General features: G+C 36.9%; 1 protein-coding gene across 1 annotated transcript in view; it reads right to left on the bottom strand.

The window, feature by feature from the left end:
- Positions 1-17,625, bottom strand: part of SLC4A10 (solute carrier family 4, sodium bicarbonate transporter, member 10) — a 315,078-nt gene that overhangs the window by 208,431 nt on the left and 89,022 nt on the right. Inside the window, exon 4 of the mRNA XM_006879486.1 lies at positions 11,867-11,904. Coding sequence (XP_006879548.1) covers positions 11,867-11,904 — 38 coding nt within the window. The remainder of the gene's footprint in view (positions 1-11,866; positions 11,905-17,625) is intronic.

Genomic DNA, 17,625 nt, shown 5'->3' on the forward strand with positions numbered 1-17,625 from the left:
GTGGACTTCTGGCAATTCTCTGCTGATGTGCTGTTCCAGTCATTTTTGAATAATCTTCAGTAGAATCTTGCTTGCATGTGAACATAGGAACTTATAATTAGAAGGTCTCATTGATCAATGTTATTTTCTCCTGTGGTGAATTTGCCAGATTTTTTAGACCATAGGCTAGGCCTTCTAAGTTTGATCCCATTTTGTCTCATACAATTTTAATGCACTGGAAATTTACCCTAGGTCTCTGTCCCTTGAATTGATTTTTTTTTGTTTTTTTTTGTTTTGGGGTTATTTTTTTAAAAAGCGTATTTTTGTGTATGATGTGAGATGTAGATCTTGCTTCAACTTTCTGCAGATAGAAGTTCAGTTTGGCCAGCACCTTTTTAAAAGAGGTTGTCATTTCCCCACTTATTAGGCTTTCTTTCTTTGTTGAATACCAGCTGATCATAGATAAATGGGTTAATTTGGGGGTTCTTAATTCTATCCCATTTGTCTTTGTGTCTGTCATTGTATCAGGACATGCTGTTTTGGTTATTACAGCTAGTTAGTAGGTTCACTAGACAGATTTACAGAGAAGTTGAATTTTCATTTATTCATTGTTGCACATTTTCCTCCCCAATTCACATTAAAAAAAATTCATTGTTTAGTAATTTCCTCCCTTCTCCCCCACAGTTTCCCCAGTCCACTTTGTTATATAACGCTTATTCTGGACTTTTGTTACACAAATAATGCATAATCACATATTCCTTTAAATGTTTCTTTCTTTCTTTCATCTATTCCAATGTATTGTTCCTTATTTATCCTCTCTTTTCTTAGTTTCCTCCCAATCCCCATGTCAGTCTTGTTTTATAACAGTGGAATTATGCAGTATTTGCCTTTTTGTGATTGAGATATTTCACTCAGCATAATGTCCTCCAGGGTCACCCATGTTGTATAATACTTTATTAGCTATTTGGTTTTCAGTGCTGTGTAGTATTCCATTGTGTGAATATACCATAGTTTTTCTATCTATTAATTTGCTGATGGGCACTTGGGTTACTTCTGTATATTTTCTATTGTGAACAACACAGCAAAAACATGAGTGCGCATACATCTGTTTGGAAGGCAGCTCTGGTTTCCTTAGGGAAGATATATATCTTGATGTTGTTTTTGTTGTTGATCACCATTGAGTCAAGCATGACTCATCCAACCCTATGAACAAAAGGCCTGAAGTGTTTCTACAACTATAGTCACTTATTAACATTCCTAGAGTTTCCAGAAGAATGGTGTTTAGGAAGTGGAGATCGCTCCTGCTTCTAAGAAATTAGTACTATCTTATTATAAAAATGTACTGCAAGATTATTTTTCCACACAAAGCATATATTTCTTAAGTAGTCAAAATTTTCTTTGAAGTATTTATGAAAGAAATTTCATATATTCTCCCGGACAGAAAAATCAAGACCCAAATAAAGTAGGATAGTGTTTATGATACAATTTCCATCTCAGTTTGTGTGTGACCAGTTGTCAAGTCAACTGAACTAACATTGGAAAAGAGACAAATGCAGATAATTAGTCCTGAAAAAAAAATAGGGTAAAAAAGAAATCTAGGAAGATTTGCTGCTTCGAGATCACCAGGGTATCCAACATTTGTCCCTTATAAAACAGATCTTTGGTCTAATTGTCAAAAAAGATGCTCAGATGGTTGAAGGGAGGGAGGAGTTAGGTTGTCATCCAAAAATAGTGGCTGATACATCAGATGTAAAATCTGGGTCACCTTTCTTATTTCCAAGTTTCACCAAATAAAGAAAAAGAAAACTCTTAGGATCAATGATTTTTTATTATAACTGTACCAGTGGTTATCTGGTACATTTTATAAATTTCTCTTATCTAGGGAAATACCTCAAAATGCCTTTAAGACTAATTGCAAATAATATTATAAAAGCAGAACCTCAGAGCGTCTAATAACTACAAGTAGATGTAGCATAAATAATAAGAAAAAGGTAAATAGTCACATTCTTTTACTACATACCTAGAAGCCAAAAAAATGAAACAAACAAACAAAAAATACTGAAGAAACATAGTTAATCCTCTGTTCAGACATTAGTGATTGGAACGTGGCATGTGAGAAGCATGAATGTAGGAAAATTGGACACTGTTAAGGAAGAAATTGAATGTATAAATAATGACACATTACGCATTGATAAGCTGAGATGTATTAGCATGGGACATTTTGAATCAAATAATCCCATGATATATTTCATCGGAGATGGAAAGGTGAGGAAAAACAGAATTACATTTAGAGTTAAAAAGATGATTTCTGGATTCATATTGAAAAACACTATTGTGAGTAACAGGATTATATATATACACATATAAGGAAGACCTGTTAATGCCACTATCACTCAAATATGTGTACCAACAACCTGAGCCAAAGACATGGAAATAGGTAACTTTTAGTAACTTCTGCAGTCAGAAATCTATCAAACATGCAACGAAGATGCATTAATGACAATGAGTGACTGGGATGTAAAAGTTGGAAACAAAGAAGAAATGTCAGAAAACATGGACTTGGTGACAGAAATTAAGCTGGAGATAGAATGAGAGAATTTCGTACAATCAATGATTTATTTATTGCAAATATCTTTTATAAGAAACAGAAATGATGGTCATACACATGAACTTCACCTGATAGTCTATACAGGAATCATACTGATTATATTTGTGGAAAGAATCACTGTAGAAGCTCAACATCAGCTATGAAAACTAGACCAGGTGAAATGTGTGAAAAAGATCAACAACTTCCCATAAGCAAGTTCAAGCTGAAACTAAAGAAAATTTAAAAAATTCAATAAGAACCAAAATCTGATCTTGAGTCTATGTCATATGAATTTAAAAACCATTTCAGGAACAGGAGTGAGGGCTTGAATACAAATAAACAAAGAGCAGATGAGCTGTGGGAAGATATCAAGAGTATCGTTCATGAAGAATGCAAAAGGTCATTACAAAAATAAAGGAGGGAGAAAAGACCAAGATAGATGTCAGGAAAGAATCTGAATATCGCACTAGAGAGTGGAGAAACGGAGGCAAAGGGAAGAAAGGAGGAAGTTAAGGAGATGAATTGAAGCTTTCAAAGGGCAGCTCAGGGAGGCAAAGTAAAGTATTATACCAAAATGAGTAAAAAGTTGGAGTAGAAAAATCAAAAGGGAAGAACTCACTTGGCATTTTACAAGCTGAGGGAACTAAAGAATAAATTCAAGCCTCAAACAGCAATACTTAAGGATGCCATAGGCAGAATAATGAATGACCTAGGAAGCATTAAGAGAAGACAGAAGGAGCACAGAGACTTACTGTACCACAAAGAAATGGCTAACATAGAAGAATTTAATGAACTAACATATGATCAGGATGCAATAATGATAAAGGAGAAAGTTCAGGCTGCCCTGAAGGAATTGTGGGTGGTGGAGAGAATAAACAAAAACCAACCCAAAAATTCATGAATTCTAATTGACATATTTCAACAGAGAGATGTTGCCATGGACACACTCATCAAAATGCACCAGGAAATCTGGAGCATAAATACCTGGCCAACTGACTGGAAGAAATTAATATGTATTCCCATCACAGAAAAAAAGATGAGCTAACAGACTGTGGAAATTATCAAACAATAACATGTGCAAGCACAATTCTGTTGAAGATTATCCTAAGACAATTGGAATAGTATACTGCTACTGCCAAAGAACTACCAGAAATACAAGGTAGGTTTTGAAGAGGCCATGGCACTAGGGACATCATTGCCAATGTAAGATGGAACTTGACTAAAAGCAGAGAATACCAGAAAAATATCTAACTGGGAGAGAGAAATTTATGTCCCTCCACCCTCCAGCTCCCAGGATGAGTAAGGCCCTGCAGAGATGTCAGCCCACCTCCCTTGGATGGAAGACACCCACCACCTACTCCGTGCCTCCCTGCCAAGCATATTGGCCTGTTCCTTTCAAAGGCAAGGGGGATATTTACAGCCCCCACCCCTTCTGGAACAGGGTGGGGCCCTCTTTCTTTTCACAAGTTGTAAAATTTTTTTTTTAATTTCACAAAAATATAAGGGAGATCACTAATATGCACAATCCTGTCAAGACATTACCTGCAAGTAGTACAGGAATGAAGTCAAGGACATCCCACTGAACTGTCTCAAAGAGTAGAGAAGAGAGTTAATTTGGCCTTGAAATGCTACTGTCTAGCTACATCATGTGGAATTTCTTAAGGTCAAACAGAAGATATCTGGTGGAGAGCTGTGGTTTCTGAAGGGCAACAATCATCCAGTTTTGGGAAGACAAGAGGGGAGCACCAATATACAGATCCTTCACAAAAACATTGCCATTACCTAGGACTTTATATAGTTATAACAACCTAGCATCTAAGAAAAAACTCACATGATGCCAAGAAAGCAGTAGTCTGCCTCAGTCATCATGAAAAACAAAATAAACCCTCTCTTAAAAAAGCAGACCCAGTGGGCACCACACATTGAGATAACCAGATGAAGTATGTTGATGTAGAATTATTTGAACAGCTACAGAATAAGAAGCAAATGAGGTAAGACACAATGGAAGCCATTAATAGAGCAAATACCCAAAGATAGCAATCCAGAAGAAAGATATTGATCAGGAATAACTTAAACAGCTACACAAAAAAGTGCAGAAGATGAAAGAAAGAATTGATAGTATAGATAAAGAGGTGCAAGAACTTAAAAAATCATCACAAGATATAGAGAGTACAGTCAACACAGTACTGGAAATAACAGAAAATCATGAAAATGCAATCCAGAATATAAAGACCAAAATGGCAGAAGTGTCCAACACACTGGTGAGAGAAAAAAAGTAGAACTGAAAAGAAAGAATAGAGAGTCAGTGAGCTGGAAGGCAAGAGCCTCACTGGAAACATGCTAGAAGAAAACTCAAAGATAAGATGTAAAGAAAATGAAGAAAACATAGAATCATTTGGGATGATTGGAATTTCAAACATGGTAGTGACAGGGAAGTCACTAAGACAATTATGGAAGAAATACTAGAAGAAAACTTTGCACGTATCATGAGTAAGGAAATCCACATTCCACATTAGGTATGTAAGAAGCAGAGCGAACACCAAATAGACTAGATCCAAAAATAAAAACATCAAGAAATAGCATAGGGAAGTTCTCAAAATTAAAAGATAAGAATAGAATACTAAAAGCAGCACAAGAAAAAACAAAGTCATTCAGAAAGGGGGAACAATTAAGTTTTGCTTTCTCAGTGGAAACCATGTGAGCTAGAAGACCATAGGAAGGCATATACCGAAAGGTTAAGGAAAATAATTGCCAGTCAAGGATCTTATACCCAAGAAAGCGCTCCATCAAATAGGAAAGAGAAAACAAGACCAAAACTATAAGAAATTTTAAGTGTAGTGCTTCACACAGAGATGCCAAAGCAAGTAGATAGACCTTAGTAACCAGAAGCAGCAGAAAAAGAAATACAACAAAATGGCAATGGTAAAACCTGGCCTGTCAATATTCACACTTAATGTGAACGGACTACATGTGGCAATTAAGAGAAAAAGAGTAGCAGACTGCATTAAAAAAAAAAAGCTTACCAATATGTTGTCTATAGGAGACACATCTGAAAAACTGAAGAGAAAGACAGAGTCAAAATCAAGGGCTGGAAATAAATGTACATGCAAATGGCAATTAAAAAAAAAGCAGGAGTGGCAATACTAATGTTCGATAAAAAAAAGCATAAGAATGAAAAACACCATAAAAGATAAGGAAGGGCATTATATACTGGTTGAAGGCATAGTAGAGCAAGAAGACATAACCTTGGTCAACATTTATGTACCAAATGGTAGACCTAAAAAATACATAAAACAATAGTTAACAGAACTGAAGAAAGAACTAAATAGCACCACAATAGTGATATGAGACTTCAATACATTACTATCACCAAAGGATATATCAGTTCAAAAGAAACTTAGCAAAGATGCAGAAGATCTAAACTATGCAACCGGCCAACTGGACTTTGTGCATGTATTCAGGGTACTGTTGTTTTGTTGTTGTTGTTGTTATGTGCCGTCGAGTCGTTTGAGACTCATAGCGACCCTATGTACAACAGCCCTAAACCGTGCTCTATCCCGTGCCAATCTCATTGACTCCAACACACCCATCCCGATTACCCCAGTCACTGAATCAATCCACCTCATAGAGGGTCTTCCCCTCCTGCGCTGCCCCTCTACTCTACCCAGCATGATGTCCCTCTCTAAAGACCTGTCTCTCCTTACAACATGTCCAAAGTATGTCAGACGAAGCCCCAGAATCCAAATAAAAGCCAACAAATTGAAAAACATAAAAATACACAAAGTATCTTTGCAGACTATAATGCCATAAAACTAGAAATTAACCACAGGAGGGTAAAGTTTATAAAACCACCCAGGTGTAAGCTAAATAAATCTCAGCTAGAACATGCGAGAACATAATCAAATAAAGAATGCAATACACAAAGTTCCTTGAAACAAATGAAAATGAAAACACAGCATACCAAATACTCTGGGATGCAGCTAAGGCAGTCCTCAGGAAGAAATTCATAGCAATAGGCAAACACATAAAAAAGGAAGAAAGAAAAAAATATCAATGATCTAACCACAACACCTTCATCTACTTGAAAAAGAACAACCTAATCACTTGACTATGCTTATGCGAAACTTTGACCAAGAGGCAGTCATCAGAATGGAGCAAAGAAACACTGCATGGTTCAAAATTGGGAAGGGTGTGCATCAAGGATGTGTCCTATCTCCATATCTTTTCAATCTATATCTAGAACAGATTATCTGGGAGGCTGGGCACTATGAGGAGAAGTGTGGTATCAGGATTGGAGGTAGATTGATCAACAATTTGCATTATGCAGATGACACAACCCTGCTTGCTGGAACTGAAGTGCTTACTGTGAAGTGTCATGGACTACAGCATTCAATATGGACTGAAGCTCAACATCAAGAAAACAAAGATTCTCACAACTGGGATGCTTGGCAGAATCATTATGGGTGATGAAGAGATTGAGATTGTTGACAGCTTCAGTTTGTTTGGCTCTACAATCAACACTCTTCTTAATAGAAGCCAGGAAATTAAAAGACTAATTGCACTGGGAAAGTCTGCTGTCAGAGACCTCTCCAAGGTACTGAAGAGCAACAATGTCAGTCTGGAGACTAAGGTGCACCTGATCCAGGCCATGATCTTTGTAATTAATTACTTGCTATGCATCAGAAAGCTGGACAATGTCTAGGAATGATAGAAGAAGAATTGATGCTTTTGAACTGTGGTGTTGGAAAAGAGTATTGACTATACCATGGACTGCTAGGAGAGCAAAAAAGTTCATCCTAGAGAGGATGAAGCCAGGCTGCTCCTTGGAGGCAATTATTTTGAAGCTCTGTCTGACACATTTTGGACATGTTGCAAGGCAGGATCAATCCTTAGAAAGAGACATCATGCTTTGGAGGGTGGAGGGACAGCGCAGGAGAGGAAGACCCTTGATGAGATGGATCGTTTCAATCGCTGGGGTAATGGGGATAGGTGTGTTGGAGACAATAAGATTGGCAAGGGATAGGTCAGGGTTTAGGGCTGTTTTACATAGGGTCACTATGAGTCGCAAGTAACTTGATGACACATAACAACAATAAACCTACAGCCTCTACAAGAAAGGAAATTATGAGGGTAAGAACTGAAATCAGTAAGATAGAAAACAGAAAAACAATTGAAACCATTAATAAGAAAAGGAACTGATTTTTCAAAAGAGTCATTAAAATTGACAAACCACTGACAAACTTAATAAATAAAGAAAGAGAATACATAGATAATTAAGAAATGATAGAGGTGATATCACAACAGAACCAGAGGAAATTAAACTGACAGTATCAGAATACTATGAAAAGTTATACACTTATAATTTTTAAAACCTAGAGGAAATAGACACATTTCTTGAAAGTCATGTCCTACCCAGATTGACCAGGAGAGATGTAGAACACTGGAACAGACCTATCACAAAAGAAGAAATTGAAGAGGTCGTAAAAATATTTCCCCATGAGAAAAGTCCTGGATCAGATGGCTTCACAGCAGAACTCTACCAAATATTCAGAGACTATCTGTCACCAATTCTACTTAAAGTATTTAAAAATACAGGAAAAGAAAAAAAAAACACTCCTACAGTAATTCTATGAAGCAAGCATAACCCTAATATCAAAACGAGGCAAAGATATCACCAAGAAAGAAAACTACAGACCAATATCTGTTATGAATATAGATAGATGGAAAAAAACCCTAAAATTTAACAAAATTCTAGCCAACAGAATCCAAAAGCACACACACACACAAATAATTCATTATGACAAAATGCTATTCATAACAGGTATGCAAGGGTCATTCAACAGTAAAAAAGCAAGATAGTCAATGTAATTCACCAAATTAACAAAGGAAATAACAAGAACCATATGATCCTAGCAATTGATGCAGAACAGGTATTTGACAAAATCCAACACACTTTCCTGATAAAGACACTTAGCAAAATTGAAGCAGAAGAAATTTCCCCAAATAGTGAATTGTATATATGCAACACCAAGAGCCAATATCATTCTCAATGGAGAAAAATGAAACGCATTTTCCTTGTGAACAGGGACCAGGCAAAGATGCTCACTATTGCCACTTCTATTCAACATGTTATTGGAAGTACTTGCTAGGGTAATATGAAAAGAGAAGGAGGAAAAGATACTCAGATTGGCGAAGAGATGGTTAAACTGTCACTATAAGTAGATGATATGATAATGTATGCAAAAACCCCAAGGACTCACCAGAAAAGCCATTAGAGCTACTAGACAAGTTTAATAGAATGCTAGGATATAAGATAAATGTCCAAAATTCAGTGGGATTCCTCTACAGTAACAAAGAACTCAGAGAAGGAAACCAAGAAAGCAATACCATTTATAATAGGCAACCACAAATTGAGATACTTGGGACTGAACCTAATTAGAGACACAAAAGACCTGTACAAAGAAAACTATAGGACATTCCAGCAAGATACAATAAATGACCATTTATTATGGAAAAATATTCCCTGTTCATGAATACAAAGATTCAATATTGTAAAAATTATAATCCTACCAAAAGCAATCTACATGTGCAGCTCAATCCTGAGACACATACCAAGAAAGATTTTCAAGAAAATCAAAAGGGAATTAATTAAGTTTATTTGGAGAAGAAAGAGAAGCCCAAATAAACATAGCACTTCAGAAGAACAATAATGAAGTCAGAAGCATAGCACTCCCTTACTTCAAAACCTACTACACAGCAGTAGTAAGCAAAATAGCATGGTACTGGTACAACAACAGGTACAAAGACTACCAGAGCAAAATGGAGAACCAAAAAATACACCCATCTATTTTTAGTCAACTGAAATTTGACAAGGAAATAAAACCTATCAAATGCGGAAATGACAACCTCTTCAACAAACAGTGCTGGTGCTGGCACAACTGGACTGCTACCTGCAGAAAACTGAAACAGAATCCACATCTCACACCCTACACAAAAATCAACTCAAGGTTTATCACAGACCTGGAATCAAAGCCCAAAACTGTAAAGTTCATCACAGATAAACTGAGATCAAACCTAGATGGCCTAGTCTAAAAAGAAACTGTAAAATACAGCCAGAAATGCACAATCTAGAGAGGATAAAATTGATGAATGGAACCTTCTAAAGATTAAATCCCTGTGTGCATCAAAGCCATTTTCCAACAGAATGAAAGAAAACTTACTAACTGGGGGGAAAATCATTTGGCACTATCACTTCAGATAAAAGTCTCATATCAAAATTTTCAGAATCCTACAGGGCTTCAACAAGAAAGAGACTGATAATCCAGTTACAAAATGAGCAAAAGTCATGGAAAGACTTTTCACAGAGGAAGACATTCAAATAGCAAACAGACACATGAAGAAATGTTCAAAACCACTGGCAGTAAGAGAGATAAAAATCAAAACCACAATAAGATACCATCTCACCCCAGTGGCAGTGGCCAAGTTTAACAGGATAGCAAGTAATAACTTGTAGAGAGGATGTGGCAAGATAAGAACTCTTATACATTGTTGGTGGGATTGTAAAATGGTACAACCATTCCGGAAGATAATTTGGTGTTTCCTCAAAAAGCTGAACATAAACATTCTGTATGACCTAGCTATTCCACTGCTTAGAGAATATAATCCAAGAAAATTAGAACTGAGGCACAAATGGAGATTTGTACAACAATGTTAATAGCAGTCTTTTTCATCATCCAAGAATATGAAAACAGTCCAAATGTCAAACCAGAATATAATGGATTGAGAAATTATGGTACATTCACACTAAGGAATACTATGCAGCATGTAGGATCAATGATTTTGAAAATTACTACCTACCTTGCAAAGGATGAGAGAGCATCATGCTAAAGCGAACTAACTTAGTTTCATAAGGACAAATACTGTATGTGAGGATTATTGTAGAAATAGGTATCTAGTAAAACCTGTATGAGGATCTAAGAGGAGAAAAGGGGGAGCAGAGGAGTGAGGATGGGCTGGGGATGGGTTGAGGGAAGGGTGGGTAAAGGAAATGGTAAAGATTTAGTTAAAAACAATGTATATGAACTTTGTAAGTAAACCAGTATAAAATGAAGATTTTATTTAAAAAATCTATCTGTGCTTCATTGACTATGCACAGGCATTCGACACAGCAAATTGTGTAGATTAGAGCAAATTGTGATTAACATCAAGAAGAATGAGAATTCTAGAGCACAGGATTGTGTCAGAACAGAGCAAGGACACCTTGCACGGTTTAAAATCAGGACAGGAATGTGTTGGGATGTGTCTAGTCTCCATACCTTTTCAATTTATATGTGGAACAGATAATTCAGGAAGCTGTGCTTTATGAGAACTGTGACACCAGAATTGGAGAAGACTCATCCGCAACCCGCATTATGCACATGACATAGCCTTGCTTTCTGAAAATGAGGAGCAGTCTTTAATAGGGATTGAAGTCCAACATCAAAAGACAAAGATTTTCACCACTGTGCCAACTGGAAACAGCATGATAGCTGGAGAAGAGATTGAGGTTGTTAACAGTGACAGCTTGCTCAGCTCCATAGTCAACACTCTTGGTACCAGTAGTCAGGAAATCAAAAGATGAGGTGCACACTCTGAGTTACACCTGTCTCACTTGCATAACAAAAGCAACATATTCTCAAATGTGATTACAACCACAGGAATAAAGGTTAAATTTACAAAACATATGATACTGTCAAGTTGACTATGAATCATAGAGACCCTATGCAGGTCTTTGAACAGAAACCATGCTTTATCTTGTACCATCTTAACAGTCTCTGACATGTTCAAGGACATTGTTACAGCCACTTCATCAAATCCATCTCATCAAAGGTCTTCACTTTCCTTTCACTACCTTTCCCAGCGTGATGCTTCTACCACAGACAGGTTCCTCATGATAATATGCTCAAAGTATGAGAGACAAACTTTCACCATTTTTACTCTAAGGAGTAACCTGGGTTGTACTTCCTCTAAGATAGATTTGTTCTTTTGGTGGTACAAAGTATATTCAATACTGTTTACTAGCCGATTCAGAGGACTTTAAGAGGTACTTGACAGAGATTTTCACAATCTTCTGATTTCTTGACAGCTGGATGTTGCCTATGTATCCGAGTCAAATAAAACCCCTGACAAGTTCAATCTTTTCTCCATCTATTATCATGCTATCTATTGGTCCAGTGGTGAAGTTTTTTGAAAGCTGTAGTCTTTAAACTGCTGTACTAATTGCTTCATCTCTTCCTTCAAGGAAGATTGTATCATCTACATAAAGCCTGGTGCTAACAAACCTTCCTCCAATCCTGATTTTATATTCTTCATCTAGCCAACATTATTAATTATTGTCTCATCTCACCAATTGAATAGAAATAGAGAAAGGATACACCACTGATGCATACCTATCTTGATTTTAAACTATGCAGTGTTCCCATGTACTGTTCAGATAACTGCTTGTTGGTCTATGCACAGTTTCACATAAGAACAATTTAGTGTTCTGGGATTCACATCCTTCTCAATGTTAGCCATAACTTGTTATGATGTTGTTGTTATGTGCCGTCAAGTTGCCTGCGACCCATAGTGACCCTATGTACAACAGCTCTGAAACCTGCCCTGTCCTGAGCCAGTCTCACTAATTACAACACACCAACGCCCACTGACTCCAGCTACTGTGTCAATTCATCTCATCCAGGGTCTTCCTCTCTTGCACTGTCCTTACAAACATGATGTCCTTCTCCAAGGACCAGTCTCTCCTGGCTGCGTGCCCAAAGTATGTGAGGCAGAGTTTCAAAATCCTAGCCTCCAAGGGGAAGCTTGGTTTCATCCTCTCCAAGACAGACCTGCTTGTTATCTTGATAGTCCATGGTATGTTCAAGACTCTTCTCCAGAACCAAAACTCCAAGGCATTGAGTCTTCTTTCATCCTTAGTCATTGTCCAGCTCTCTGATACATAACAAGTAATTGTGAAGACCATGGCCTGGATTAGGTGCACCTTAGTTTCTAGACTGAAATTGTTGCTTTTCAGCATTCTAGAGAAGTCCCTGACAGCAGATTTTCACAGTGCAATTCCTCTTTTGATTTCCTGGCAGCTAGTATTAAGAGTGTTGATTATGGAGCTGAGCAAGTTGTAATTGTTAACAACCTCAATCTTTAGTCAAATGTCATTGCATAGTCAATAAAACATAAATAAGCATCTTTCTGGTATTTTGTGCTTTCAGTCAAAATCCATCTGACATCAGCAATAATATTTCTCATGCCACAGCCTCTTCATTCTTTTTTAATTCCTGTAAGTTCTTTGGCAATATACTACGGTTACTGTCTTTTCTTAATAATATTCAGCAAGATTTTGCTTGAATGTCATACTAATGATACTCTTCTACAATGTCTATATTCTGTTGAATTAACCTTTTTTTTGAATGGTGATAAATATGTTAGAGGGATGCAACTCTCAGTCCATTAAGCTCCATTATCTACTTCTTCCAAAGTCTTATTCTTTTAAAACTCCATGTTCTTTTAAAAAAATTATTAATTTTTGTGTGTGTACCGTCAAATTGTACCTGACTGGTACAGAAGGAGATTGCCCCTCTTTCTCCAGCAGAGCATCAGGTGGATTCAAACCGCATACCTCTGGGATTGCAGTGCAGCTTCTTGCCACTAGGCCACCAGAGCTTCCTCAAATTCATGTTCTTACCACATTCACCTCATTACATCATCCCAAAATTTTTAAATCAATTCTAGATTCAAAATCTCATCTTCTCAGCTTTCTAAAGAAAATAATTCTAGCAATAAGATATAACAATTTTAAATATAGAGGCCTTTGACAGAAATACTTCAAATTAATAAATAGATTTTAAGGAGAAAAACAAAAAATTCCTCATTGTCATCAAGTTAAGTCCAATTCATAGAAACAACATAGGACAGACTAGAACTGATCTTTAAGATGCTCCAATTTGTAAATTTTTAAAGAAATAGACTGCTACATCATTCACTTGTGAAGCAGCTTCTGGAGATGACCTTTCATTTAGCAGTTTTAGCACTTTCATGACCATGACACTATGGTTTCTGAAACAAACAATTCCATAATAATAGGAAAAATTGAGCAGAAGATTTCAAAGGGCAGCTCAGGGAAACAAAGCAAAATTTTATAACAAAATATGCAAAGAACTAGAATCAGGAAATCAAAAGAGATGAATTCACTCGATATTTCTTTTTATTCCCCCTTTCAGAATATTTTTACAGCCTATTCTTTCCATTTCATTTTCCCCCAATTCATTCATTGTTGCACATTTTCCTCCCCGCTCACCCTTCCCCCCAGTTCATTTTTCTCTTTGAAGAAAAAAAAAAAATTCTTTCATTGTTATCCCACAGACCACTTCAATATGTCTTTCTTTTCCTGTAATCTTGTCATGAAATAATACCTAATTCTATATTCCTTTTAAACAGTTCTCTCCCTCATCTGTTTCAATGCAGTAAACATTATTCATTCCCTCTTTCCTTAGGTTCCTCTTAACCCCGATTCAGTCCCGTTTTACAAAAGTGGCACTATGCAGTATTTGTTCTTTTGTGAATGAGGTATTTCACACAGGATAATGTCCTCCAGGGTCACCCACTTTGTATAATATTTCATGAGTTCTTTGTTTTTCAGTGCAGCATAGTATTCCATTGTGTGGATATACCATAACTTCTCTATCCATTCATTCATTGATAGGCACTTGGGTTGTTTCCAACTCTTTGATATTGTGAACAAAGCCACGATAAACATGGATGTGCATATATCTTTTGGGTGGCAGTTCTGGTTTCTTTAGGGTATATTACTAGCAGTGGAATTGCTGAGTCAAATCGTATTTCTATTTTCAACTTTTTGAGAAAGCGCCATACAACCTTCCACAGCGGTTACACCATTTTATACTGCCACCAACAGTGAAAAAGGTTTCCAGTTTCTCCACAACCTCACCAGCATTTGCTGTTTGCTGCTTTAATGAATTTTGCTATTATTACTGGGATAAGATGATATCTCATTGTTGTTTTGATTTGCATCTCTCTTAGAGCTAGGGTCCACAACATAAACAGTCTTTCAAGCATCCTGACAAACCTACACCCAGGAGTGGATAAAATAGACGAATGTGACCTTCTAAGAATCACATCCCTTTGCACATTAAAAACCTTCTCCAACAGGGTAGAAAGGGAAGCCATTGACTGGGAAAAAATATTCGACAATGACGTGTCTGATAAGGGACTTATATCTAGAATTTATAGAATACTTGAGTGCTACAACAAGATAAAGGTAAGCAACCCAATTGCAAAATGGGCACAGGATATGAACAGACACTTCACCAAAGAAGACATTCAGATGGCAAACAAACACATAATTAAGTGTTCAAAACCTCTAGCTCTAAGAGCAAATTGATATTTCTTAAACTGAAGGAATTGAAATACAAATTCAAGCCTCAAGTGCAATGCTTTAAGATGTTATGGGCAGAATATGGAACGATCCAAGAAGCATCAAAAGAAGATGGAAGGAACACAGAGGCACTGTACCAAAAAGAATTGGCTGATACAGAACAAGAAATAGCATATTACTAATAAAGGAAGAAGTTCAAGTTGCTTTAAAGGAATTGGCAATAAATAAGGCCCCAGGAATTAACAGAATACCTATTAACATATTTCAACAAACAGATGCAGCCTTGGATGTGCTCACCAGGTTGAATCAAAATCTGAAAGACAGATACCTGGCCAAGTGACTAGAAAATATCCATGTAAATTATCAAATAAGATCACATGCAAGTAAAATCTTGCTGAATATTATTTAAAAATGCCTAGACCAGTACATCAACAGAGAACTGTCAGAAAAACAAGCTGGGTCTAGAAGAGGCTGTGCTGATGCTAGATGGACCTTGGCTGAAAGCAAAGAGTAGCAGAAGGATGTCTTTTTTATATTAACTGTACATAGGTATTTGTGCGGATTATAACAAACTGTGGCTAACATTGAGAAGAATGGAATTTCCAGAATACTTAACTGCACCCAGTGAAACCTAGACCTAGATGAGGAAGCTGTTGAATGAACAGAGCAAAGGAACATTGCATGACTCAAAATCAAGAAAGGTGTATATCAGGGATGTAGCCTTTCTCCATATTTTTTTCAATCTCTATGCAGAACAGATCATATGGGAAGTTGGACTTTATGAAGTGGAATGTAGCAACAGTATTGGAGGAAAAATCTTCAACAACCTGCATTATTTAGATGACACAACATTGTTTGCCAAAACCAAAACTAAGGAGGACTTAAAGCTTTTGCTACAGAAAATTAAGAATGGCAGTCTTTGCAATATGGATTGAAGTTCAACATGAAAAAAACAACTCTTTTCACCATGGGGCCAATTGGCAGCATCATGGCAGATGGAGAAATTATTGAAGTTGTTAACAATTTCATCTTGCTTGGATCCTCAATCATACTCTTGGCACCAGCAGTCAGGAAAATCAAAACACAAGTTACTTTAGGAAAGTTTGCTCTCAGCAACCTCTACAGAGAGCTAAAGAGCAACAATGTCAGTCTAGAGACTAAGGTGTGCCTGATCTAGGCCATAGTACTCTCAATTGCTAGCTATGCATGAGTACTGAACAATAACTAAGGATGACAGAATAATTTATGTCTGACCTGTGGTGCTGGAGAAGAATATTGAACATACCACAGACTGCCAAAGGAACACACAGGTCTGCCCTGGGTAGGGGGAAATGAACTAGCTGCTTGGAAGCAATTATTTTGAAGCTCTGTCTCACATACTTTGGGCATGGTGCCAGGAGAGATGAGTCCTTGGAGAAGAACATCACACTTGAAAAGGTAGAGGGTTAGCACAGATAAGGAAGACCTTGGATAAGATGGATTTACACAATGACTGTGGTAACGGGGGCAGGTGTGTCAAGACTGTGAGATTGACTCAGGATAGGACAGGGTTCAAAGCTATCTTTCTTAGGGTTGCTATGAGTTGTGGTTGATTAGGCAGCACGTAATAACAAGTTTATGGTTACAAACCCATTCAAGAATAGGTTATCTTCGTTGGCTTCTCAACATTCTAGTGCAATCTTCTGGCATTCATTTTGCTCTTTTCTTCATCCTCTGTCTATGTAATAATCTTTTTCTTTCTTCATGGATGATATCCTTGATGTCATCCCGTAACTCATCTGGTCTTCGTTCATTAGTATTTAACTCTCATACCACCAGAGCTCTCTTAAAAAGTGAAATTTTAAAATCCCTACAATCAAGTGAAAATGAAAATACAACATATCAAATACTTTGGGAAACAGAAAAACAATTATATTCAAAAGGAAGATACTGCAATAACTGCAGACATTTAAAAAAGGGATCCAAAATCATTATCTTAAACTGATGACTTGACTAAAGATAAAACAAAATCAAAGCAGCCAGACCCTACTGGGGGGGGGGGGAAGACAATAATTATCAGGGCAGAATAAATTAAACAGAAAAACAAAAGAATCAATAAAAGCAGAAGTTAATCCTTTGAAAGGGTCTAGAGGGTCTAGAGCATAGATAAACTACTGGCTAGACTGAGAGAACTGGGAGAAAGAGACAAATAGTCAAATTAAGAAATTAATTGGTTACATCACACCCAATCAAAAAGAGGGGTGTGTGTGTGTGTGTGTGTGTGTGTTCTGATGGCCACCAATCAAAAAGATATTGAAGATAATAATGGATTACTATCCTTTTAAAAAACAAAACTGCATTCCAATAAATTTGAAAAACAATCTCTCAGATGACATGATATGATTAGGGGGCAGGGGAGAGAGAGAGAGAAATTATCTCACAAAAACAACTGATGGACTTAACAGAAGAATTTGGCAACACCATAAGTATGAGACCAATAGACAAAAATTAGTTGCATTCCTCTACACTAATAAAGACTACTCTACGGTGAAGTCTTTCTCAGGGAGGAGTGATAGGGAATGGCAAGGGACACACTGACAAAGGAGATTAATCAGAACTGGCTTTGACAAGCACTGTGGCAATTGGACAATTA

This window comes from Elephantulus edwardii, unplaced genomic scaffold, assembly GCF_000299155.1.
Source record: "Elephantulus edwardii isolate Elephantulus edwardi_28Jun2011 unplaced genomic scaffold, EleEdw1.0 scaffold00003, whole genome shotgun sequence".
NCBI classification, from domain to species: domain Eukaryota; kingdom Metazoa; phylum Chordata; class Mammalia; order Macroscelidea; family Macroscelididae; genus Elephantulus; species Elephantulus edwardii.